Source organism: Uloborus diversus, chromosome 7 (assembly GCF_026930045.1).
Source record: "Uloborus diversus isolate 005 chromosome 7, Udiv.v.3.1, whole genome shotgun sequence".
Taxonomy (NCBI): domain Eukaryota; kingdom Metazoa; phylum Arthropoda; class Arachnida; order Araneae; family Uloboridae; genus Uloborus; species Uloborus diversus.
In genome coordinates this window covers 109792847-109820512 of record NC_072737.1, presented here as the reverse complement: position 1 = coordinate 109820512, position 27666 = coordinate 109792847, and the positions used below count along the sequence as shown (strand labels likewise).

General features: G+C 36.0%; 1 protein-coding gene across 1 annotated transcript in view; it reads right to left on the bottom strand.

Moving 5' to 3' along the window:
- The window catches only part of LOC129226635 (soluble guanylate cyclase 88E-like), a 76748-nt gene that overhangs the window by 32245 nt on the left and 16837 nt on the right, over positions 1-27666 (bottom strand). The window contains 5 exon segments of the mRNA XM_054861264.1: positions 818-862; positions 864-965; positions 8649-8795; positions 18841-18970; positions 26390-26559. Coding sequence (XP_054717239.1) covers positions 818-862; positions 864-965; positions 8649-8795; positions 18841-18970; positions 26390-26559 — 594 coding nt within the window.

The following is a 27666-nucleotide window of genomic DNA, read 5'->3' as shown; positions in this document are numbered from 1 at the left end:
TAAATTTTAACTAAAAATGAAATATTTTATTTTTGAAAATAAATAAATAAATAAATAAATTTAAAAAAACAAAATAAATAAATTAAAAAACAAATAAATTAAAAAAAATAAATAAATTTAGGTTCAGATCACAAAAATAAACCAGAGAAAGATGCATTGAAAGTTTTACGGAAATATATAAGAAACTTTGTGAGATATCACGCACGAACAACGAGAAACCAGCGAAACCGGCACCTGAGAAAAAGAAGCTTAAACAGCTGCTGTTACCATAAATCTCTATGGGGAAAAGTTACGCATTTGTAAGATAATGTGAAAAGTTTTTTGCATATGATAATAAATAATGTATCAAATTGTTCAGAATTAAATTATGCATAACATATATTTTTTTTCTCCAGAAATTCGAAAATTTTGAAGGTTAAAGGTCTTTAGATCCCTTAAGCAGAGCTGCCAATCCTCCCCCCCCCCAATGAAATGAAAACCCATTCAAATACCCCTTCCTACAATTGTTCAATGGTTAAGCTCATTAGAGATGATTGTGCTTTTGAAAATGGCAATAGCCCCATTCAAACGAACCCGGTCAATCCTTTGAATTGTGACGCACTGAGAAGAAATACCTTACAGAACGATGCAAAAAACAGGTTAACATTGATTCCATGTACTCTTTTTTCGAATCTAAACATTTGAAGATTGGTAATAATCATTATAAAATTCTTGTCACAGGGGGGTCAGCTGACCCTTTGACCCTCCCCTGAATCCGTCCCTGTTCGCCTACCTTAAAAAAAAAAAAAAAAAAACAAAATCAGGAAGACAATCTTACCTTGAATACGTTATAAGCATCAGTGACTTTATCGAACAATGAAAAAAATATCGTTGATACAAGTCATGGCTTCCATTGCACTTAAGCGCGAGCACAGCTCCGAAAATTCCACTATTTCCCCAAAGAGGACAGTCACTTCATCAAACGACTGAGGAATAAAAACATGGCATTAAGATTAAAGGAAGAGAGGTTTGAAAATTATTTTTAGAAATGTTTTAGTGCTTTTTATAATCCGGAGCACATGAAAAATAAATACCAAACTACAAATGACTAACACAAAGTCTGGAAAAATTTCTTTCAAAAGATTACTAACCACAAAAACAAGTAAAATGTGGAAAAAAAGCTTTTAAGTTTTAAATTGGCTTCTTGAAAAAAGGAAGACAAATCAACCGAATGCTATATTTCACTAAAGCAAAGAGACTGCGAATTTCATGTTGGTTTCGGACGAAAATTTGCAATAAAAGCTGCCATTATTTATATTAATCATATCAATTTTGATATAAATGATTATTGATGCGGAAAATTCACATTAATTCTATATCATACAGAGCAGGGGCTCTCAAACGTTCAGGCTCTGCACCTCCTTTCAAACACTGAATGATGTCATGCACCCCCCCCCCCCCCCATGTAGTTAATACAGGGTGGGGCTCGGGAACTTCCTTTTTTGAAAATGAAATTAAAAAATATACATTTCTTAAAATTCTTTATTATTATCTTTTCTTTGTCGTACATAATGAGAGATTACAAAGGCGCCCATATGCAAAATTGTAAGGGAGGGGGGGGGAGGCTCAGATATTCTCCCCAGGGTTTAGCAGGATATTTTCCCCATGGAAACCGATTTCAGGACAGATTAGAGTCATTAAAATTTGACCTTTTTAATAACTCATTCATTAATGGCTGGAGAAGAAATGTTTTTACATTTATGCAAGAAAAAAGTACTAAAAGCAAGGAAGTTCTAATTCTAAAGGGGGAGGGGGCTCGAGCCCTCATTTGCCCCTTTATATGGGTGCCCATGGGAGATTATGTCTTATACTGCTTTGAAAACATTATCTTGTAAGTGTTGCCCTCCAATGTCAACACACTGATTCAGGAAGTTTTGATCAACTCTGGAGCATGTTGACCGGTATATTAACAGTTTCGGATTGGATGCGGTTATTCAGGTCCTTCATTGTTCGTGGACGATCGTTATAAACCCGCGAAATCGGATAACCCCCACAGGAAATAGTCACAGGGGGCAAAATCAGGAGAGCGTGCAAGCCAGTTTTGAATCCTGCACGCTTAAAACTGGCCTGCCCGATTTTTAGTCCCCATTTTAAGTCTCCATTCCGATTGCGCTGCTGTAAGAAAAATACGCCTCCACCTGTAAAAAGCGCGATAATGTCTCGATCAAAGCATGATGGCGACTGAAATCATGATATAACACAGTGTTTCTTAAATTGTGTTCCGTGGAACCCCAGGGTTCCACGAAGCTCACTCAGGGTTTCCATGAGACTTGTATGTTTTCATTCCACATCTTTCAAATTTGTCACATAAAAAATCGATAAAAACGCTTTCCTAAAATCAAAAGTAAATTTACTTTTACTTTCGCATACTAATGTTAGTTTTATCACCCATCAGGGTTAGCCACTCTAGGAATAATTTTATTTGTCGCTTGAAATCGTGTCTTTAAGATACAACTTCGAAATTTTCCCAAGATCAGTCACAAAGCACGTCTTTCTCACTTTTAAACACTTCAATTTCGAAAAAAATCTGGAAGAAGCTACTGAACCCCTAATATAACCAAAGATAGTTTTAAAGTGACTCATTAACTTATGGAAGGACACTCCAAATTCCCTTTCCTGCATCATTACCAAATATTGCCTAAAATTACGATTTTTGACGTAAATTTCAAATATTCTACTATATTAGAAAATCGCTCATCAAGCTTTGAAGGGTGAAAATTGCTTTTACATATGAACGAAGCCATTGTCTGTTTGGTGATATTTTTATAGTTGAAATTGTTACCCTAACTCTAGTGGATTAACCCTAAGCTCCAGTAGGTAGCGTTCATTGTTGACCATTCTTTCGTTTCTTCATTCCCCTGAAATGACACAGTCTTACCAGTAAAACAGTTAAGTTACCGGAACGAGTTCAGCCTTGTCACGATAAAGCCATTCCCTGCATGTCAAATATTAGCAAAACGTATTATCAAATTATCATGCCGTGGAGCGAGTTTCATTGTTGAAACTCGCGGGTTAGTCGATCATTGGCTATTATATATATGAGTATACTAGCCACTCTCCCAGTATCTATGGCAACAGTTGAAAGCACAATTTTAACATTTAACGAGTGAAGACCAATTTAAGTTAACATAACACATATCAGAGACATCAAAGTTGTACTGACAAAGTTCTCTGATTTATAAATAACTTTAAAAATTGTTGTGAAATAAGAGACATTTTAGTTTTTAAGTTTTAAAAACTTGTTCTGTGTAAGTTTTAGTGAATTACTCGTACTAACAGTATTGTAGGTAAAACACATCAGTATTTCTTTTCCTAAGAAAATATTTTATTTATATAACTCATGCATAAATTCTGAGGTTATTTATTCTTTTTAAAAATACTCAATCAGTCACAAATAGGCATAGGCGGCTCGTACGGGGAGGAAATTGCCCTCTCACTTTCAACCGTAAAGGGACTTTGCCCCTCCATTTTTCTAAGTTCAAAACTAGGGGTCGAATGAAAAATGATAATGATGATCTTATCACGTGTTTATAGAAAGAACCGACTTAATAAGTTCTTGTTTTATGCTTTTTTCATGTTATTATTCTGTAAAAAACTAAAATGGAACTTTGATTTTGGTGGAGGGAATCTCGTATGACCATCTGGTCCCGCTTTTTGAGTTTGTTTCTCGACTTTTTGGAAAAAGGTCAATTCATTAATGATGACGTAAAAATTCAACTGCCCAATTTTTGAGGAAACAATTTAACTGTAAAGGGGTTTTTCCCAACAAACCTGCCCCCCCCCCCCTCGCACCTCCTTTGACAGCCCACTTTTTTGAGGCTACCAACCTCCTATGCAAATAGGAGTGTTTTGGTGTTTTATAATAATAAATAGTAATTAGCAGTTACCAATAGTTACCAATACTTCAATCTAAAATGAAGTCCATTTAATTATCAATTTAACGACAAATAGTTCATGCGATAGTCTCTTTGAGATAAGCACCTGGGCTCCCTCTCAAACAGAACATTGGCTACGCCACTGCAAACTATCGACAAAAATCTAAGGGTTCCATGAAAAAAGGGTTAAGCATTTAAAAAGGTTACATTGATCAAAGAAATTAAGAAACGCTGATATAACAAAACTTCCAAGGCCTAATTACCGCACAGGTCGACCAGACCTGGGTCTGGGGTCCCAAATTTCTTAAAGAATTAGGTTTAACATCACAACTATACGAAACATTCATGTATTTTTTAAATACTGTGATAAAATATAATGACTTGTTAATTTAAAAACACTTCCTTAGAACTTTAGAGGATAATTTTTATTCAATCTGTCGGTAACGAATTTACCATGCCACAACTATGAGGGGCCCTGAAGAAGCACATGATACATGGTTTACACAGTTCTGTGATAGACAAAGAGGCCCCAAAAATGCATTTCGAGGGGGCTCAAACCTGTAAATCAACCACTGCATTCCGCTAGTCTTCGGGAAGGGGGCTCCAAATTATTGTGGGGCTTGGGGCTTCACTTTTAGTTGGTCGGGCCTTGAAAACTTCCCATTAAAATCTTTCCGTTGAGCCTGTCCCCACCACTTTGTGATGCTCCACATTTTTTATGCGCCAAATTCAAAAAAGGAAGTTCCCATGTCCCACCCTGTACTGTGTACAAGCAGTAAAACAGAGAACTGGAGATGATTAGGATAGGTGAAACTATAGTTGGGGGCAAACCTAAACTACAAGCATCGGAAAGACTATCCAGGTCCTAATCACAGCTTTACAACTGCCAAGTTAGGTTTGCCCAACTATAGAAAGGAAGTAAAAAACCAGATAATTTCGCCCGCAAAATTACAGCGCAAAAAAGTTATTTTAATCATATTCTTAGGACGTTTCCCCCTCCCCCCCTAGTTTCACCGACACGAAATCACTTCCCCCGATATTCAGTTTCAATTATACTCTTTGATGCATTTAAGGGGAGAGGGGGTGAAATTTCAAATGTCAGTGAAACTGGGGGTAAACCATAAGGACATATGAAATCCAAGAAACAAAGTGAATAAAATTCGATTTTAAGGTGGTTTTGGATCTAGGTCAGATTGGCGTGCACCGTTAGTCAATTTCACAACATTTATGAGAGGGCTGAAACTGTTATTTAATATTCACATGCGACCACAAAACGGATCGCAAAACATTGCTTGTTTTATTTTTTATTTTATCTTTTATGCCTTCACACCTCCCTTGAAATTCTTCTGTGCTCCCCTACTACGGGTTGAGAACCGCTGATAAACAGGGTAGTGGCGCGACATCGATGAAAAAATACGGATGTTCAAAATCAGAACATCGATGGTATCGCTCCATCGATACAAAAGCATCGATGTTTTAAACCATCCACATTCTGAAACATCGAACTTTTTAATGTGCATTTCTGCATAAAAACTAACAAAATTATAAAATTATTTTAATGCTAGACCTGAATTCACAGTAATAAATTCATTAATTAAGAACATTTTTGAACTGTCGAAGAAAAGCTATTAATGATAATGATAATTAATCATTAACATTCCAAATTAAATAATGCAAAATGATAAATCTATTATACATTTAAAATACAAAACATTGAAACATCAATATAAATTAATTGTAATAATTTCATTGCATCTTTAAAATTTTCACCTGAATAATGCAAAAACTGAAAGTTAGTTATTTAATAATTGATGCGAATCAGAGAAATTTATTAAAGTTTTCAAAGTTAATAACATGCACACACAAAAAAGAAAGAAAAAAAGCGAAGAAGCAGAAAAAAAAAGTAACACATTTTTATAATTGTTCAAGTATTCTTACTTCCAACGGGATTCCATGGACCAATTGCGCTAATTATATTTAAAACTCAAATTATATTCAAAGATCATAAAAATTTATAGACTTGAAATACATACTAAGTGAGGCAAAACACTAATAGTGGCCACTTCTTCAGTAGTGACCACTTCAAGGTTTAAAACGCATTAGTAGTAGCTACAGGGTTTCTACAATATTAATTCCCTCCGTTGAAACTCAATGAGTGTTTTATAGCCCAACGTTTTCTAAATCTTCCCAATTTCTAAAAATACCAGAATTTCAATTTGTTCAATTAGTATCAATTTTTTCTCAAACCTCAAATTTGATCCAGCAGTGGCTACTCCAAAATCTGAAAATTTCAGTAGTGGCCATTTGGCATTCTTCCATTCGAAGTATTTATATTACTTACTTTGAATTCAAATAACTAATGAATAAAACTGATTCAATATAATAGTTACATTAAGTAAAATCAAAAAATCACATTATCATTGCTCATTTCTTTCTTCAAAGAACAAAAGTAAACTTGAAATGGCCACTACTGAAGCACTGGCCACTACTGGTGTTTTACCTTACATCGTTTCGTCCTGATTGAAAGGGATTCGTTTCCAATCGCTTGGTAGGGTAATAGTATCGGCCAAAACGGCTCAAATTATGAAAGAAAATGTATTCATATATTGAGCTTATATTGATACTACACTGGTGTGCAAAAATTAAGGACGAGACGGTTTTTTCATCATAACTTTGTACAAAAGCTTTCCAAATCAACACATTTAATACCGTAAGATCCCCAATACGTAAGGACAAGTGTAATGTAAGCAACACTTACTAAAAGAGAAATCAGAGGGATAAAAAGAAGCTTTATTGAAAAAGTAGCCATGGAGCGCAATGCGACTGAAGGCCGAAACATCCCTGTGATGGGTGTCCAGCAAGAAACATCCGGTCTTTAGTAGGGGATATGATCTCCCCCGACTGCTAGACAGGTTTCACAGCGTCTGCCCATACTGAGAATTAGGGTGTCAATGAGTTGTTGAGGCATTGCTGCCCATTCGTCTTGCAGCGCCAATCGAAGCTCCCGAATCGTTACTGGTGGTAAGGTACGAGCTGCCAAGCGTCTGCCTAGAAAATCCCATAGATGCTCGATGGGATTGAGATCGGAGATCGTGCCGGCCAATCCATACGTTCAATATTCTCACTCTCTAAGAGCTGTTCGGCAGCTACTGTGCGATGACATGGTGCATTATCGTCCTTGAAAAGGAACTGCGGATCCACAGCACCTCTAAAAAGACGCACATATGGAAGAAGAATCTCGTTACAATAACGGGTCCCGTTGACTGAACCTGGGTCGAAGATGTGAAGGTCTGTACGACTACCAAGCATGATGCCTCCTCAAACGAGAACACCGCGACCTCCATACCTGTCCCTTTCAATGATGTTCGAGGGATGATTGTGGCTTCCCCGCTCTCTTCAGATGAGTATGCGATGAAAATCGCTACTCAGACTGAATCTGCTCTCATCTGTAAAGAGAACTCTTCCCCATTCATTGTCTCTCCAATTCCGGTGTTCCCTGCACCACAGAGAACGCCTTCTCCGATGGACAGGCATTAGAGGTACACACCGTATAAGGCGTTGTCAAACAGACCACCACCGTGCAGTCCTCTGGCCGCGGTAAAACGCGATATCGGTCGTCCAGTCGCCTGTGTCATGTGTCTAGCTATTTCTCCCGCTGTCTGCCGCCTGTTTCTTCTGGCCTATAAGACAATATACCGGTCATCTGCGGGTGTCGTTCCTCGTGGACGACCACTACTGAACCCCCGGATAGCTGTTCCAGTAGTTAGAAATTGTCTCCAAAGTCCTGAAACGATGCTGTGAGCAATTCCAAACTCTGCAGTCGCACTTGTCACACTGCGGCCTTCCTCCAACTTCCCAATGATTCGACCTCGGGTAAAAGCATCCAGATGTCGTCTAACAGATTGATTATTCGCCATTTCTCGCTGAGGCAGCAACTCGCTGTGGTCTTAACTGCTATACGGCGTGCAATCTCTTTGCCAGAAATACTGATCTTACTCCGACAACATGCTTTATACTACTCAGACACTCCCCCATTACGTCTGCCTGCATATCTGCGCATGTGCTACCGTACATCACCTTACTTAATCTCCTGATTGGCCTTTCTGTCCGCTCTGCCTCTTCGTTCAGCTGATATGCTAATTTTTCGACTTCGTCCTTAATTTTTGCACACCAGTGTAAACTAAACGATTCAGATATATCTGTGTTTTAAAGGATTCGACCATTTAAAGGGCCGGAAGTTATTCTAGTTTAAGCTGTAATCGTTCTAATCTACTGCTCCGAGCATCATTTATCAAGATAAATCAACGAAAAAACGTCAGAACTGCTTCTTATAGTTAGCTGTTACCCAATGAAGCACAGAAAAAAATGATGGTGCAAGGTTTTGTTGCTGTCTTGTCCAGTTGTCTTGAGTCAGCTAGGCTGGCAATTTGGGGTGCGCTGCTTCACTTTTCTAACTGCACCATAATTTGGCGTGAAGTCCAACTTCCACAGTACACACATGCCATAAAAACCCGTTTATAGGGTAGTCAACCATTCACAGCATAACAACACATTCACACAAAGAACGGACAAGGACAGGAGAGCGAAAGTACATTCATGCCCGAGCCGGGATTCGAACTCGGAACCTCCCTATCCATCACAGTCAGACACTTCTGACCATTAGACAGGGCGGGCGGAGATGCATGGTTTTAGAATACATGTATGCAATAAGAAAAAATGTGCAAATATACGAACCTCACAAGTGCCAATGGGGTTTTCTCCATTTCTCAGCCTTAGGGCTACTGCTTTCGGAATCATGGAATACAAAAGGTCATCCCCTTTCTGTTGCCATTCGTCCAGCATCTTCAGGTTCTGTTCTAATTTCTTACTCCGCTCTTCTTGCTAAAACGAATAATTCTTGACGGGCACAGAAATAATTACATTCAGAGAGAAAAGAGAGAGGAAAAAAAATAACAGGAAGGATATGATTCATTGTTGCATTTGAAGACACCATAAGGATTAAGAAGTAAAATGTTTTCCTTTAGATATATTGTGTTTATACAAGCATGAGTACGTATTTTGTAATTTTTCATGCAATATGCGTTGAGTGTATACAATTTGCCTTCTTCCATCTGAAAAACTGAAAAAGTTTAAGCCTGTTTACGTGAGGGATAATCCTTTTTTAAGTTCGTGAGGTGGTATGTCTTACACTCTAGAAGAATTAAACTTTGGTATTCCAACGTTTTGTTACTCATGTGTTTCTTGCGGTACTGTTTCAGTAGTTGTTATATAAATCACAGGAGCGGATACAGAAAACCATTTTAGGGGGGAAATCATGCTGAAGAATGACCCCCCTCCCACCCACCCATGAACGAACCTACAGTCTCGGTTATGAAAAATTTCTGAAACTGCTTGGGTTAAAAAAAGAAAACGGGACCAAATCGAACAGGAATATGGCACCTAATTAGGGATAAATGTTCCAAATTAATTTCATAAGTAATGAAGCGAAGCAGTAGTTAAAATATATATTTTCAAAAAATAACTAATGAATTGAAAAGATACTGTAATCGTTGACATTTTATACAAAGTGTTTGAACGCAATGTGGACGGTTTCTGTTGTCGATGGTTTGAGGAGGGGGGTCATGACCCCCATGACCCCCCCTTGTATCCGCCACTAATGGATCAGCAATATCAAAATCACCGGAAATTTTCTTACTTTTACTGGATAAATTTTGCGAAGTGCACAAGAAAAAAATGTTGAGGTTGCATAAAACCCACTGTACTACATGTTACAAAAATAAATCACCCCGTTAAGTCAAGGGCTGAAGTTACTGTCGCCATTTTTTCTGCTTTCCACTATCTCATTGGTTTGTTTTATATTTAGCAAGACAAGAGTTATACTAATCTTCTGTGGGCGCTCGCTTTTTGTTTTAGTTGGGAAATGCCTTATTATTATTATTTGTAAAGAACACAATAGAAAAAAAATAGTTACATTAAACGCAGCGTGATATAAACTTAGTCAAATTTAATTTCATACGTGATGTCCAGTCCAAAGATAGAGTTTTCAACTGTAACGTTTTTTTTAATGATCTTGAAATTTATTGTGAAAGAATAAATTAAAAGTTGTATTCCAACTGTCTGCCTGTTTCTCTTTATTTCACATACACACACACACACACACACAATAGCATGCGAAGTTGATTTTTTACAAGAAAATGTTTTCTCCCCACTTCTGCCTTGCATGTTGCTTCAAATGCCAATTGGTTTCTGAAACAACGTTGTCAAGTGAAAAGATTACAGCAGGTAAATGTGATTTTAATTAAAACTTTCGGAACAGGGTTCAGAAAAGTTAAGTAAATGCTCCTAATCCGGAAATTAGTTAATAAATCAGAAAGCATGAAGTAAGCATAGTTATCTTCATCAGCAGCAAGATCAAATCAAATGATGCATTGTTAAAAATTTGTTCTCTCGTATTACCCTATTCCTTATTACAAAGGCTCAGACTAGTTTGCTTATCTTACATTCTGAAAAGGAACGAGACGGAAATATTCGAACCTTTTTCACATCCCTGGTCTTTCTAGACGTTGAAGCATTATTTTAAAAAGGACATTTAAATGCATTGCATTAGCCACTGAAGCCCAAACCCACCAATGACCTGCATGTAAAGGCAATCCAAATATTCTTCTCATTTGTATTGAATTTCGTTCGTTTTCCATTGGTTTATACCCCTCTCTTTCAGATGATCGTATGGCATGATATGTTGAATGAGATAAATTATATTCGAAGATTTGTAGCATCGAAGATGATATAAACGGCACCAGTTTTCGTCAAAACGATTTTGAGGAAATTTTTCAGCTCAGTTCTGAGAACAGTAATCTTGCTCTTTCATGATAGAAAGAATTCCCTTATGGTGGCATCGGTTTTAAATACTATATTGCATTGTTTTGAGGTAACGGGATTGATTTCCAATGCATTTTTTAAATATCAGTGTGCTTTGAAATAAGGTAGTGGTTTTTAATTGAGGGCAAGAATTTTCTGCAGAAAAAGATATAATGAGAATGCAAAATGTTTTGACTTATTCTGTGCTAGCTATTACACGTGGTAACAGCTCGTACAGAATAGCTAGCTCGGAATCAAAAGACAAATCTTATTCGAGACACTCCGATGGGAGGTTACCGTAAAATCCCGAAAAATTTCCTTATTATTCGGCAAACTTTGTCGGACGATTGGACAAATATGCAGATAGTATTTAAACAGTGCAGTTGTTTTCATTATTATTATTATTATCAGTGGTGTTCTCATAGGGTATATCCATATACGCCGTATACTCTCAAACATTTTTTAGACACGAAGCCCTCAAGCTTTTAAAATTTTCATATTATGATATATTATGTATATGATCACATACACATACTGTGCATAACTTATTACTGAGATACATGAAATACACCGCCAGCTCAACCAATTCCAGCCGAGGACTGCAGTTTCGTGCTTATTATGCCGGGCTGATGAGTGCTAATAAGCACGAAACTGCAGTTCTCGGCGGGAATTGGTTGAGCTGGCGGTGTAATTTATGTATTTCGGTCTTAGCCCTGGCAATAGGGCGATAACTTACTGAATTATTACTGAGCGTTTATATTATTGCTATAACCATTATTATTAAATTATTAGTATTATTATTGGTAAATTATTATTATTAAATTATTGCATTCTTCTTCTTCTTCTTATTATTATTTTTATTAAATTATTTGTAGCACTATTACTAAATTATTCGTATTAATACTATCAAATGATTATTATCATTTTTTTACAATTATTCTACTATTACTATTATTTGATGACGCCTAATATACTTTCTCCTTAAATGTAGGTTTGCGTGTACGTTCGTATTGTATTATTCGGTAAACTGAGGATTTCTCCCTTTATGAAATTTAATCTCTGGGCGCCCCTGATATTTTGTCTTCTATCCTCCTAGATTTTCTTCCAAGGAGGTGAGAACTACTGGGTTATGAAATCATTACATTACATCATTACATTTTTTTTCACTCCAATTGATTCATCTTTAATTTCAAAAGACTTCTTTCAGATAGCATATTATCTTGTCAAAGCATATATTAAAAATATGTTTCAATTCCTGCAGTTTTTCTTTACTTGCGAAAGTGCCACATGGAATAAAAAGAACCCTCTTCATTATCTCGGCCACCCCAAATGTGAGATAAATAAATAAAAATAATAATAACGAAAACTCTTGAAGGCTTGCTCTGTCTTCCAAGCAAAAAGACTCTGGTTTTTCAACGGAGTTTTCTTTTGACTTGCCACGAGACACCGGAAGATCAATCTCCGATGACACTATACGAGGAAATGCGAAAAGAGACTTTTTTCACTCTTTGGTTTATTGGCTTAGAGCCGCAAGGATATAAGGAGTGGAGAGAGCAGGGCGGGGGGGGGGGGATCTCCGGAAAAGATGAGGATGGGCCTCAGAAAGATGAATGGAGTGACATTTAGGTTATTTTAGAGGCGCAAGTGTGAGAATTGGAGTTGCCGACCCGTGTTTTCGCATTAGGTGATTACTGTTGCAGTCTGCACGTCCATCTTTTTTTTTTTGCGCGATCGTATGGCGGCAACAGTTTAGAAATCGAAAGTTGTTTTAGTTCAGGACATGGAAAGATTTGATTTAAGTTGATTTGGCAGTAAATTTTGAGAAGTTGAATAATCTTGCAGTTAGCAGTTTAGACTGTCATGCCATGCGCTCCAGCTAAAGGGGGGGGGGGGATAAATAAATAAATAAATAAAAATAAATTATGAAAAAAAAAGCTGACTTGTTCGCAACATTTGCAAACTTGTAAACTTTTACAGCGTAAAATAAATTGAATAAAACTCGATTAAATAAATGATTTCAATCTGGATAAGAAAAAACAAATCTTGCATCATTAATCAACACTTTTCTCCACCATACCCTACCTTTCATCATGACGCCTAAGCAGAGCCCGATTAACATATATTTGGAGACCCTGGGCCAAACCCTTTTTTCGGGGCCTCTGGGTAGTCAAACGTTACAACTTTAACATTGGCTAAAACAGTTTAGCCATTTGGATGCCCTAAAAAGCGGGGGCAATAGGCTGCGGCTTACTTGGCCTATTTAGTATTCAGGCCCTTCGCCAAAGGAGTCATTACACTGGAGGAAAGCAGGCCTTATGTAAACTGTAACATATAAATTTTCTCTTATTTAAGTATACATGAGCGAAATACTTTCACAAACATATGTTAAGTTCAGAGCTTTACTCATTAATGATAGAGTATGCTATTAAAATCTGGGCGCGTCTGTCTGTCTGAAGTCTCATCTCCTTGAGAACTGCTGGAATTTGAGAGCTGAACGAGGCACCGAAAAATGAGAAGATTTTGTTTTACCTGGTCTAATCTCTGTACGACAACTAGGTTGCCAAAGATGAGACCAGGCGAAATGGGTTTGCGGCTGGTTCTTTAACGAATCGCTGTAGGCAGTGGCGGCGCTAGGCGTCGGCGACTGCCGACGGCCTCGCGCAGATAGGGCCTCGCATAATTCTCAGAAGTTTTAAGAAAGTTCCATGCTTTCAATTGAAGCTCTTATTAAATACAACAGACACAAAAGTAATCAAAATAGTGCGTGAAGGGGAGACTGCACAGAGCCAGCCTTAGCAAATGCGAGGCCCGATTCGAGAATTCTGTGGGGGGCCTTTTACAAAATGATTATACAATTGAGCAGTGCTTGATCATCGATTTTTCCGACGCGGACAAAAATTTGAAACTCTCTCTCTGTTGCAATTATCCGTCTTTTATAAACTTTCTACATCACGTTTCATTAATTTTATTTTTTGAAAAAAAAAAAAAAATAATAATGAGTGAATTTTGTTTTAAAAAGAAATCTCTGAATTAAAAATATTCAATAGCTACAGCTTATTGATCAGCTTGCTCTCATCCCTCCACCCACGTACTATTTCTTTTCTTTTTTCTCTTTTTTCCTAGTTCGTCTAAAAATAAGAAAATATTCAAAATGCTGCTTCTCCGAACTCCACACATAAACCGAAAGCATTATGGAATATCTGAAATTTCGTTTCCAGATCTTCAGTTTCACGATATTTCCAGCTGAAAGCCCCCAAATACTCAACAAAATTGAAAATCGCTTAAAGTTGCGTTTTTGGAACTGTACTTTTAAAAATTACTGAGCCTAATAATACAAAATATGGCCTTACAACCGCGTTTTTAAGGCTAGAATTTCAGAAAATATTCGGGCAAGGGTCCCCATATCGCTTTTCTTTTATATCATAAACAATTAGGTTTTTAAAACTACATTAACAAAACGTTTTGGGAAATGGCTCCTGAATATAAAATATTGCTTAAGTTTTTAGAACCATAATTTTCAAAAAAAATTCCGGGAAGAACTCCAGAATCTCCTTCTCGTAAAATCTACAAAGTTTGTCTAAAAGTCTGTTTTTGAAACTCCAATTTCGAGAGCTTGCAGGGGGAGAAGGAATTGATTTAGATCTATTAAAAAAAAAAAAAAGAATCAATCGGGGCAGTCTCTGACCCTAAAGTAAATAAATATGGCATATAATTGCGTTTTTAAGGCTTCAATTTTTAGAAATTTCCGTTGAGACCCCTGTACCTTTTTTTCCCTAACATCAGCAAAGAGAGGCCTAAAATGGCGTTTTTAAACTACAAATTTCAAAATTTTTTCAAGAGGGAACCCCCGGAACTCCCCTTTCTATCAGGTCATTTTCCCTCTTCAACTGGCCACCCCTCCCCCTACCACCAAAACACTTCTTTCTGATTGCGCTACAAGTCACGAAAAGTTTTTGTCATAGCAATTAAGAAGTGAATTGGGAACTCTAAGTGCCAATAGTTAGTACAAAAATTAATTCTATGAATTCAATTATTTGTCTGAGAATATTTTATGAATAAAAGGGCCTTGCAAAACTGCATCGCAGACGTCTACTTTTGCTCTCGCGCCGCCACTGGCTGTAGGCAGTGAAAGGGGGTTGGCAAGCGAAATGAACAGGGACGTGGACCCCTACTAACAAACAAGAGGCAAAAAGAGAACTACCATTTGGAAAAGAATTTCTATTGACTATAAAATCTGAGGAAAGCAATGTCTAATTTATGAATTTATTACCATGGATAAAGGCGAGCAAATAAATCTTTCAAAAACAAATAAAGCGGTCTGTGAAGAGCAATAAATACTTCGATAAGGTAGATTACTTTATTCTTTTCGAAGCCAGCAAGTTTTAATAAATTTAATTTCCACTGAAAAGAAGCTTAAATAATCAACGAGAAAAATGAGGAAGTATGAAAAATTCAGTGAAATTCCATTTCCGAAAAGAAAATTATATGTTGTCACACTACTATCAATCACTTTTACACCAGTTTCGAGATCGCGAGACTAGTTTGAAGAAAGTATCAATTTCTGTAGGCACTTAACAACCTGTTCTAATAAGAAGCCTTTTGAAGGACATTTAACAGTATTGGTTCTTTTTTCCCCGTTTCGCACTCAGGTTTTGATCAGTGATGCGTTTATCTTTTAGCTAAACAAGCTAATACCTTAGGGCCCCTTGGCCTAATTTCTAACAAATTTGAAGGGGAGGGAGATATCAAAATGAGCCAAATTCAAATCTTGATACATCCTGTATCAAAAATGAAAAAATAATGGTTCTCGCGTTTATGAAGCATATTGCTTGAGATAAATTTGTGATTCACTTATCTCATATCTTGATATTTATTTAATCCCGAATTCTGTATTTTGGAAGCTTTTTCGTTTTTGCTTGCTTTTATATTACTTCTACTATATACTGTTAATCTGTTTTGCACGAGTAAAAAATATCACACTTTCTCTACTCTATTTCTTTTTCTGCACTACTTATGATTGAAACAAGAAGTTCTGTCTAGAACTAGACGAGCTTACTTTCCCGTATACCCATACTACTTTCTAGTACCTGATCAATATTCTCAAAAATAGCTAAAATCGCAAATTTTTTCAAACATATTTTTTTAAATATTTTAAGCTGATTTCTAGGAATAAAATATTCCTTACTTTTCTTTAAAAAAACGAACAAATAAAATAGCAGCACCTTTTAAACAAAGCAGCTAATACACTTCTTTCTATTAAAAAAAAAATCTTTAACAGCTTTCAAAACGAAAAAATAATAATAATAAGTTCATTAAAATAAATACATCATATAAAAAAAAATCGTTTCTTTTTCCCCTGTTGCCAAAAATAATTTTTTAAACGAATTAATGCACTTACCAAAATAAATAAAAACAATAAAATGTCAACTTAAAAAAATAATTTTCATTGTCAAAAAAAAAAAAAAAAAAAATCGTCTGCGCATATCTTTAACATAAATGACTTCGAGTTTATTCGCCGAAAACTGAATACCTAAATTAAAACTTTAGCGTGAAAATAAAAACAAGTCATATCAACAATAGTTATTTCACAGTTAAAACCACAGCAGCGGAGTCGGAGTCGGAGTCAATCTCATTTTGGGATAAAAGAGTCGGAGTCGAATATCCAAGAATCGGAGTCAGTCATTTGTCCTCTGTGTATAAATGTTTGCCAAAGCTACGAAGTCAGAGTCGAAGTCGGGGAGTCGGAGTCCGATTAATTGTCGGGCACAGGAGTCAGAGTCGGAGACAGGTGCCCCTAAATTCTCGGAGTCGGAGTCGGGAGTAGGTCGTCAAGAGCTATTTCCAACAAAGTATGTTTGAAGTAAATCCGCCTTTAAGTTCGGAATCTATATTGACTTTCAGTTTCCCCTTAGGCGCTAATGTTAAGAGATTTGAACTGTTCAAAATTGAACGAAAACTTGTTCAAATCAAAAAGATATTTTCGATACATGTTTTTCATCAAAAGCTTTTCCCTACAAAGTTTGTTTGGAGCCACTTCGCTTCTAAGTTCAAGATTTATTTTTGATTTGAATTTCCCCGTAGGAGCTAATGTTAAGTTTTTTTGAACTGTTCAAAATTGAACGAAAAATTGTTCAAATCAAAAAATGAATTATAGGAATGAGATGTCCTCGCCAAGAACTTTCTAACAAAAAAAAAAAAAAGAATTTTCGAATCGGACTATTCATTCAAATGTTATTAGGGGGGGGGGGGGGTGTACAGACAGACAGACAGACCGACAGACATTTTTCCCCATCTCACTACCCTACTTTCCAATTTTTAATTTTTCAATATTTATCTAACTATTTTATTTATTTTTGACTTTTTTTTTGTTTTTCGGGATATTTTTAAGATGTATTAAGCCTTCTTTCATGCTTTTTTCTTCTTTCTCTGATTTTTACTGGGAAAGTAAGCTAAAAAAAGAAAAAGTAATGAGGTAAATCTTTAGTAATATCTAATTTTTAACTCAAAACAGGTGTTTCTTATATACTTAAAACAATACTATTAAACCATACAATCAAACATTGAAATGTGAAAGACTGAAAAGTTCAAATGAAGTGCTATAAATTAAATGTAATTGTTCTAGAATCCTTAAAAACGATTAAATAAGTCTATGAAACTCACTGAAATATGCTTTAATTTTATTTCTTATCAAGATTTTTAAATCATTAATTGCACGAATGGCCAGGATTTAATTCTCGCGTTTCCTATTTTCTAAATCTCTACACCAATTCTTGGGAAGCATTTTACGTATTTTTTACTGCATATTGATCATTTTGCATTTAACTCGGTGTTGCATGTACCGGTGGGTGGGAGACGATCAAAAATTATTTATATCGAAAGCCGATGTGAGCAAGTGATGATACGTTCTCTTTTCTCCTCCCTCGCTCTTCTCCTCCGTCGGTTAACGTCAACAATTTGTCCAACAACAAGTAATTTTTATTTTGATTAATCTTGAATTGCAAAAGAATGTATAACTTTAAAAAACTTTTTGTTTGCATATTTTTCCTCTGATATTTATGAAGAACCAACTACCCCTTATAGAACTTCAAAGTGCCGAATTTTATATCGATTCTTCAAAAATTTTACAAAAAATTAAATCCTCGGACCGCTTAAAATTGGGGTTATTCTATACCTTACTTAAAGGGATTACTGCATCACTCTCTGATACCCATTTCTCACCAAAGTCAATAATAACAATTAAAAAAACGACAGTAGGAGCACTTAAAAAACGAGTCCGCTTGGTCCCCGGCAAAAGTTGTCCGAACTATAAAAGGGGGGGGGGGGGGGCAGGGCGCAGACTGCGCCAATGACATTTTTAGGGCGGGCTTGTTTTGAGGGGCATTTTTTCTCATGGGGGGGGGACTCTTGTTCGGCGACAGGGTCTTTACGATATTTAAGGGGATGCGCTCCTGCTCTTAGGGGGCGGGCACTCCTGTAAAAAGGACCCTCTACATGAAATAGCTTGGGCCCCATTAAGTCTAAGTTTAGCACTGGTTTTGACGTTTAGGGATTTTGGTTTTAAGCACAGAAGCAACGACCACACGTTTTCTTCGAATCATTTCGTCATAAGAATTACTAGCGAATAACTGCCCACGAATTAGTCTTGGTATTAAATCCACGATTTTTAACAGCAGTCTAAGTAAGTATGATGTCTAAGTAAGTCACTATAATTTTGAGACATCATACGAGGCAGTGAGAAGCAAAGGGATGCAAGTGGCAAAATTAGAAATTTGGAGATAACCAGTACAAATGGTAGGTGAACCCCTCCTCTTTCTTGTGGCAGGATATAGTACTAGTATCCCTGGTAGGTTCCGGTATACAGCTTGATTTAGAAAAAACATTTCACTGAAAGTCTACCTAGGATCTGATCTTTAAACGCGTTTTACTCAAAACTTCAAACTGTCCACATGCATCCCTTTGCTTCTCACTGCCTCATATATACATACATGTGTTTATAAACTGCATATCTGTGTTTGAATTCAGACTTCCACCCCTTTAAAATAATTCTGAATACTTCCTTGAATCTTACCTTTTCGAACGATATTTCGAGTCTTGCTAGATGTTGAAAACCAGCCAAGACGATTTCTCTACTACTGTCATGCAGACACAAGTCAGTTAGGTATAGTCCAACTTCTTGCATCTCTTGCAAATTGCTCAATCTGGAAAAAAAATATATTGGAATTAGATCATAGCTAAAGCTTGTTTCAGAAATTTTGTCTGACTATTCGGCAAAATTATCATCATTCGGCAAAAATTTGGAGTTCCATTCGGTAAAATGATCATCATTCCGCAAATTTTGTTTGACTCTTCGGCAAAATTATCATCGATCGACAAAATTTGGAGTTCCATTCGGCAATTGCGAGTTTCCACCCTTAAAAAAATTAGCTTCGGGGTGCCCCTGATTTTATCATTTATCATTTCTGTAGGGCAGAGCGGGGCTAAAAGTTCCCTTTTTACAACAAGCTCAAAATTTATTTTGGAAACTTAGTTCTAGAATTATTATTCCGAAATTAAAGTAGAGTATGATGTTATTGTTTTTTGAGTTGTTTATTTATTAAGATTTTTTCATAATTAATTTTATAGTACCCAAAACCAAAAAGGAACAACTTGCCCGGCCTTAGGGCAAGTTGTTCTGATATTATCAACGACTGACGACAACGACTGACGATAATGATTTCGAGTTTAACAATGTTTCGAGACAAGTAACGTGCTAAACTTATAATACACTAGCAATACCTGCACGGCGATGCCCGTGTTAAGAATTTAAAGGAATTCCGTTGAATAAAAAAATCCACATCCCTCTCCCCCCCCTCCTGATGTGAAATGATCATTTTTCTTCAATGAAATGCGTACACACCTTTTCAAAAAACTTATTAAAGTCTCTTTGGAATTTAAAACTATTCGCCAAAACACATAAAACGACTAACAGTAGCTTTAAAACTCATCTTAATCTTTCAACTGTAAAGTTCATCGTTTAACGCGCCAAGCAACCGCGATACCGTAACCCTGCCCTTTAGCGAGTGAAGCGGTTTTTTTTTCTAAACTTTAAAATGTTTCGCCAAATGAACAATGCCATAATAAAAACGTTATAAAGAACAATCGCAACTGAATAATACGACAAATCAAATTTTTTACTTAGACTTGGATATGTAACTATCTTCAACTATAAGAACAAAAACAAATGTTGAAGAAATAAGGAAAACAAAACCCAATAGAAAAATCTTACAAAATCATATTTGTACCTGAAGATCGAAAAAAAAAAGAAAAAAAAAAAAGCATTCAAAAATCTGTTTGCTGACCACAACAGCCCCACAATAGCGCCACGCGTCTGAACCTGAGCGGGGTCTGAGTCTTATCCCGCCATCTATTAGGAATTCATAGAACTAAACTTACCCCGCCATCTATTAGGAATTCATAGAACTAAACAATTAATTAAACATTTAATTTGTAATTATTTCAGTCAATCTTATTTATTATTATTATTATTTTTAAAGTCTATAGCCTTCCTCAATACATGGACTATTCAACACAAAAAGGATTTCTGAATTCGAACAAGTAGTTCTTGAGATTAGCGCGTTCAAACAAACAAATTCTACTGCTTTATATTATTAGTATAGGTTAATAAGAAAAATAAGACAATGATACGTATGTATATATTTTTTGTTTTTACAAATAATTTTTAGCATCGTTTAGGATCTTCCCTGAAAAGTTCCCTCGAGATTTAGTACATGGCTGACTCGAACCTACGCCCACTGGATCGCGAAGCCAGAACGTTCAGGTCGAGCCACCGTGGCTACGAATATTAGTGTTCCAAGCATTTTATATTATAATATAAATTTTCTCGTTTTCATAACATTTTTTATTGCTGCTCCAGTCCACTCCTATTAATCATAGCGTGATGTTATATAGCCAACAGCCTTCCTCAATGAATGGACTATTCAACACAAAAAGAATTTTTCAATTCGAACCAGTAGTTCCTGAGATTAGCGCGTTCAAACATACAAACTCTACTGCTTTATATTATTAGTATAGATAATGAAAACTTTTTGAAAAAAAAAAAAGTGTTTATTTAGACCAATAAACAATATAACATCAGTTGTTTCTCTTAAACTTTCAACAAATTAAACTTATTTCACATCTTAGCATTGATAAATTGTATTTACTGGGGAACTTTAGGGAACTACTCCTACTTTAAGGAACATTTAATAAGCATAGTAACATTATAATATTTCAACACAGTAAAATACAGTAAATATACAGTAATATAGTAAAATTTCATATAACAATTGAAAGTTTCAGTTGCTAGTATGCTATAACTAGTTCAGTCTTCAATCATTTCTTTGATTATAAATGATACGATACTTCGCAGACGATCCATAAAAGTAGTTTTCAATAGACGACTTTTTTTGAATTTACGTACATTCTCGGCATTGTACAGTTATCATTTTTAGTGTACTAGTTTAAACGTTAGTCTCTAGTATCGTTGCTCGAAAGTGTCAGTGATTTTGATATTTTTTGCTTTTGTATGTGCAAGTGCTTTTTTTTAACCTATTGTGCAATATCAAACGAACATCCACGAAATTCGCTTAGCCACTATTACCGTGGCTGCTATTCTGTAGATAATCGGAAGATTACTGTGTCTGCACGATATTCCAATTGCTATTTCAGAGACTGTTGTAACTACCTTTCTCTAGATTAAGAAAAAGAAGATTAATTGCATTTTTAATTTACATCTCCCATAATGAAAGTCTCACACAGATTCAACCACGCTAAACTCTCAAAAGAGTAGCTGCGGTCTGTATGGCTAATAGCGACTGAAAAAATAAAGCATAGATAGGTGGATTGTGGATAGGTCCGCTTGCGTAGGATGTGATCTGTCAAATGAGACATCTACCTTGTCTGAGCAAAATTGAAACGTTCTGCCTCTTTGGCTACTTTCTCAAAACACCGCAAGGTGGCATCATTAAGCTCTAGAACAAAAAATATGATCCTTCGAAAAATGCAAAATTTGATATCCAAGTAAGAAAGATATTTTGATCTCCTAAAATTTCATATCTTTCTATCTGTCTGTATGAGAAAGACCGAATATTTGTGGTAAATACCCGGTGAAAGTCGACATTCTCCAATGAGGCAAGTTGTTACTCGGAACAACTTGCCCCACAAAAAAGGAACAATTAGCTTCAAACGCACATGTCCTTGGAAAAATCAAATTATAGGTTTGACTAGCTGCGTTGCCCGGCTTTGCCCGGTGACGTATATACAACACTCAGGCTTAAATAAATAAAAATACCATAATACAAAATTTCCCTTCCAAACAATAACGACAGATATTAAAATGCTTTAAATTGAGAAAGATGGATTTAAAAAGCGTTACCATGGAAACACAGAATAAAATAAGTTAAAGGAATTAAAATGCGAAAGAAAATGGTTAACAATTTGAATGGAAATACGATTTTTTGAACTTGATTTTAAAAGGCTTGATTTTTTTCCCTTTGGAGATAGAAGCTTAGTTTTGCGACCAATGGTCACAATAGATCGGAAGTAAAAAATGTCGCTTTTTCCGATGGTGTCAAAAAGAAAACTGTGGGACAATTCCTTCACTTTTTATTGATAGATTTATATTTGAAAGCAGTGCCTAAATTTCGGCTAAGCCTAAACAAGTTCGAGCTAAAATGTAAATAACTCCCGCCGTAATTAAGGAAGAGCATTGAAACAAATTGCGTAGAACGCGGAAAATTCAACTGTTTCCAACGATATATAATATTAATATGTGCAAGTAATTTTTCACTTCCATATTCGGGAATTTATGTGAAAATTGTTCCTAAATTGGAACAAAAAAAGAACTATTCATCGAAGTTTTTTCGAATCGGTCTGCAAACCTTTTCAGGACTTAAAGGAACAAACTGTGAAAATTTCAGCGAAATCAGCCGGGTAGTTCTCGAGTTTTGCGAGTTCAAACACTCAGACGCTTTTTGGAGACTTCATTTTATGTTACGTGATAATAAGTGTGAGATGTGTGAGAGAATGAAACCTAAATTGTTTCAGCGCGTAAATTGATTCATCTATATTTGCATAATGACACCAAAGAACAAAACAGATTCAATTAGAATTCGTGAAAAATACAAAAAAATTCAAAAACAAAAATATTTCGATGCTCGTGCTCAGCTTTTAATATATCGCACGCCACTGACCCGACTAATATGGCTGCCATTTCTGCGCTTCAACATTCTATTTCACAAGGTATTAAGTAAGTATATTTATCCTTTTCCTTCGTTGTGCTATTTCAAATAGGAACAACCTACCCGCGGAACTTTTAGCCCGTTCTCCCCTACAGGGATGCTCATCCCCATAAGAGTAAGGGCACACATCCCTAAATATCGCAAAGAAACAAAGCAAGAGCCTCCCCCCCCCAAAAGTAAAAAATGTCCCTTAAAGTAACCCCAATAAGAATTCAATGGCACAGTCTGAGCCATGACCCCCCTCCCAGGTGGGCAACCCTCTCCCCTACATTGGTGACGGCTTAACTTCTAATTTCTCCACATTTACTTTTCATTTACGTCCTACTTCACTCACACAAAATATATGATGATTTAGGACCAGGTTTTTATGCAACGATAAACTAAAAGTCTTTCCCCATGAGGAAGATATATGCGTTCGCGGGGTTGTTTGTATAAGGTCGTTCGGTAAATACTCATTAGGGCAGAGCCGCGGAGGACAATTACTGTCATCCTCTGGGACAGGGCAGATCCCCGTCAGAGTTCAATTCATTGATGACAACGCTTTCTTCACCAATATTTTTTCAGAGGATGTTTTCCAAAAGGAGCAGACGAAGCTTTTAGATAATAGATTCTCTGGAACAACAGCTTTTTGCATTTAGACAAAAATAGCCTTGACTCCTATAAGTCATTTTTTGTGTTGGTTCAGATTGAGTATGTTAAAAGTTTCTTAGTTTGATTAAAGTTCTGATATTGGGCAGTGATTCGCAACCTGTGGTTGGCGGACCACTAGTGGTCCGTGAGCAATTTTCGTGTGGTCCGCGTACAGCTAGTGAAAATTAATCTACATAATTTTAATAGTTGTATTCAAATATTTAAAAAAAAAAAGAAAAACTTTTGGATTAATCTCATTTCACCCAATATAATTATTGTGAAAATACCACATGTGCTGAGAAAAAACAATAGAGCGGACAACTAGCAATTTTTACGTGGCCCACGAACAGCAAGTGAAGGTTAATCTGTATACTTCTTATAGTTGTAATTAAATATTTGAAAGAAAACATTTGGATTCATCTCATTTCACCTAAACTAAACTGTAGTGGAAACGTTATTTCTGTCGCATGTGATCCGCTTACGATTCGGAAGGGTAGCAAGTGGCCTTCAGTGGTGAAAAAGTTTAGAACCACTGATGTAGAGAGCAAAAGGGATGTGTTGACCTGCTCAGTATGGCGTCGGACTCATAAATGGGTTCATGGGTTCGGTGCCAGCCGGTTGAAGATCCTCCAGGCAGGGCCCAATTTCCCAATAGGCAGAGTAAGCAGCTGCCTAGGACGGCAAAATTTTCAGGGGCGGCAAATTTTGCTTTAACCATGCATTTTTTTTTTAAATTATTATTTTGAAGTGAACTACTAGCATTCTTTCATTCTCCATAGTGACACCATTTTCTTGTAATTTAAAAATGTTTTCTTTCACTCATCTTGTGAAAATCAAATACTTTTCAAGCATGGTAATAGATGTGTGTAAAACAATAAGTGTGAAGACGGAAAGCGATGTCGATTGAAGAAAAGCAAGTGTCATTGTGTTTGACCAGAAGCTCCAATAAGATTGGAGTTTGACTAATTTTTTAGTGCCATAGTAATAAAAGTTTATTCAATTACGGTCTCTTTAGTGGTTGAAGTGTATTTTCTCTTCTATTATTGATATTTCAAAACTTTTCTGTTAAAATTACTAACTCTGGGAGGTAAATGAAAATGATTGATGAGCGAAAAAGGCTGAATGATTTTAAATGAAGAAAACATGCTTAATTAAAACCCGACGAACAAAAAGGAGTCTTAAAAAAAAAAAACCCGTAAAACTTTTAAAAAACGAGCTGATGTGTGCATTACATGACTTCCTTTTATTCCAATTTTAATGTCATTTTCCCATTAGTGGCAATTTTAATGTGATTCAATAGTTTCCTCTCTAAATATCACCACCAGTGGCCAAATTGAAACCAGATTCAAAAAAACATTGTCGCCAACTTGGCCACAAAACTTGGCGACCAAAAGACTGGCGATATATCTCAAGTGTCCGCCAAATTATAACACCACTTGAGTATACATCGAAATTAACAATGATTTACCCCCAAAAAGGGGCAAAAGACCCCTTTAGAAGCACCCGAATGCAACCAAAAGGAGAGGTGCACAACTAGACCCCACTAGGAGTCTATGTACTAAATTTCAACTTTCTAGGACATTCCGTTCTTGAGTTATGCGACATACATCCGCACATACGTATGTCACGAGAAAAGTCACCGTAATTAACTCGGGGAATGTCAAAACGGATACTTCGGGTTTTTATACGTTCTTAGGCACTAATCCGCGTGTGGTCGGGTTGAAAAAAAAACTCAACATTAATTCGGGGGTGAGCAAAATGAAAATTAAGGTCGAATTTTGAGTGAATTTTTTTTTGCGAATACAATACTTCCTTTTTTATAAAAGGAAGTAAAAAGTAATGCATATTTTTCAAATGGGCAGTTTTCAAAAGCAGAACCTTTGGACATTTTCGAAATTAATCCAGGAAAAAATTTACAAGTGAAATACCATCGAGCATAGATGAAAACGAAATTGCCGAATGATAAAATACGAGCATGCACGAATGTCATACATTCATAACCCTTAACTGGAAGGGACGTTAAGCATAATTAAAAAACAATTTCAAAAATTTTTAAAAAGAAAAAAGGATCTCAATCTTGCAATTTTGTCTCCAAATTTTCCAAATAAGGAATTTTTTGGAAGGTCACAGTGATCTCCCATCGGGGCACCAGTGAATATAAAATGCCATAATTTCTTCATAAGCTTGGCAGTTTAAACTTCGAGAACACTTTTTTTTTTTAAATCGTGGAATCTTGCTTTTTTTCTGAGAAAGGGGGGGGGGGGGGCGGCAGATTTCAGATCTGACTAGGGGCTGCGTGGAGCTAAATTCGACTCTTTCTCAAGGATCGCTAATAGTGACTGCGGCACGTTAAATATGTCGTGATCACAAAGACCTCCAAGTTGACATTCAAATCAATACCTCTGGCTTTGCTGGATAAAGGGTTGCTTGGCTCGTGTTCTGGATCAAGAAACAGCCGTCTACGGGGCTCCTTTCAACTGGTTAAACCACGTAAACCAGTAAACGGTAGGCAAGGGGGGCTCTGGTGTGTAATGTATAGGGTAAAAGCACCGAACAAGGGGTACCTTTTGCTTTTGTCTCTCGCAAATAACATGATCAAGAAAATAACAATAATTATGAGGGAAAAATGAAATTCAAAATTGGTTTTCTAAGATCATTTGAATTTGAAAGCTTAAACCAAAAATTTTAGCTACACTATATTATACTTACAAAGGCACACAAAGATAAATTATAGCATCCCATTCTTCGATGAGCCGCATCTGTCCTTTCAGCAACAAATTCCTCGTAGAAGCGCTGTTTCTACGATCGGCGATAGGATGTTTGGTGAAGCGAGAATTCAAACATTCAAGCTCTACCACTACTTTCTGCAGAATATAAATCTGTAACAAACACTTATATAAGCTTATTATTTTACAACACTTATTATTATTTTTTATGTTTAATCAGTTATTTTATAATATAAAGTTTCTTAAACTTATGATAATTTTACACCGATACAGAGTTTGCTGACAGAGACTGGATGATTGTCATAACTCTTCCGCGCACGTAATGGTTCTACAACCCAATTCAAAATAATAGAATATCAGAACTGTTTGAACAAAACTTATCCCTGAGTCGGGGAAAATGAACGTATGCAAATTAAAAAGACTAAAACTCGTTACTCATGAATGGGTAAATCAATTTAAACGACTTTTCAGATATTATTTTAACAATTTATGGATCATTAACACATTGGAAAAATAGATAGATTTTTTATATGGATCAAAAAATTAGAATAATCTATTCATTCAATGTGAATTTTAAAAAGTAGCGAAAATATTTGCATTCCTGTTACCCTATAGTTTGTCACAAGTATGGAACTTGGCGCCCGGGTAATTTTACGCTCTTTTTAAAGAATTTTATTGCTCAAAATGGGTCGTCAAGGTGATAAATAGGAAAAAAAAGGAAGTTACATATTATACAGTGTATTAGGAAAAAAAAAATTATCCAACTCAATTCAAATGAACGTTTTGCAATTATGGTATGTAAGATTTTAAAGGAATATAGAAGGACTGACCAAATAAAAATTAACCGAAGTAAACGAGGTAGAAAAATTGTAGCACCTGGCAGAGATGAACCCACATTAAAGTAAATTGTCCAAAATAAACGTTGAAAAATGTTTCTTACGTCCATAAGTGTTGGACAAAATATTATCCACGCCAACTGCACTTGGACGGTTGCATTAACTGCAGTTTTAATTGTGGATCTATGAAGTAAGATCAAAGATAATAATGAAGCAGAAATGTGCACGGCTCTCCTGGAGCAAAAAGAAGCTCAAACAGGGGTAACAAGGATGGAAAAGCATTATATTTTGATGAATTTTTATATTGTGAACATTATATTGTGATGAATCTTTTTTTGAAATATCGGTGAACAAAAAAAAGGTGTTCGGGTTAATGTTTAAAAAGAAAAGCGTATGAGAAATCTTGTGCAAGACGTTCTCTCCA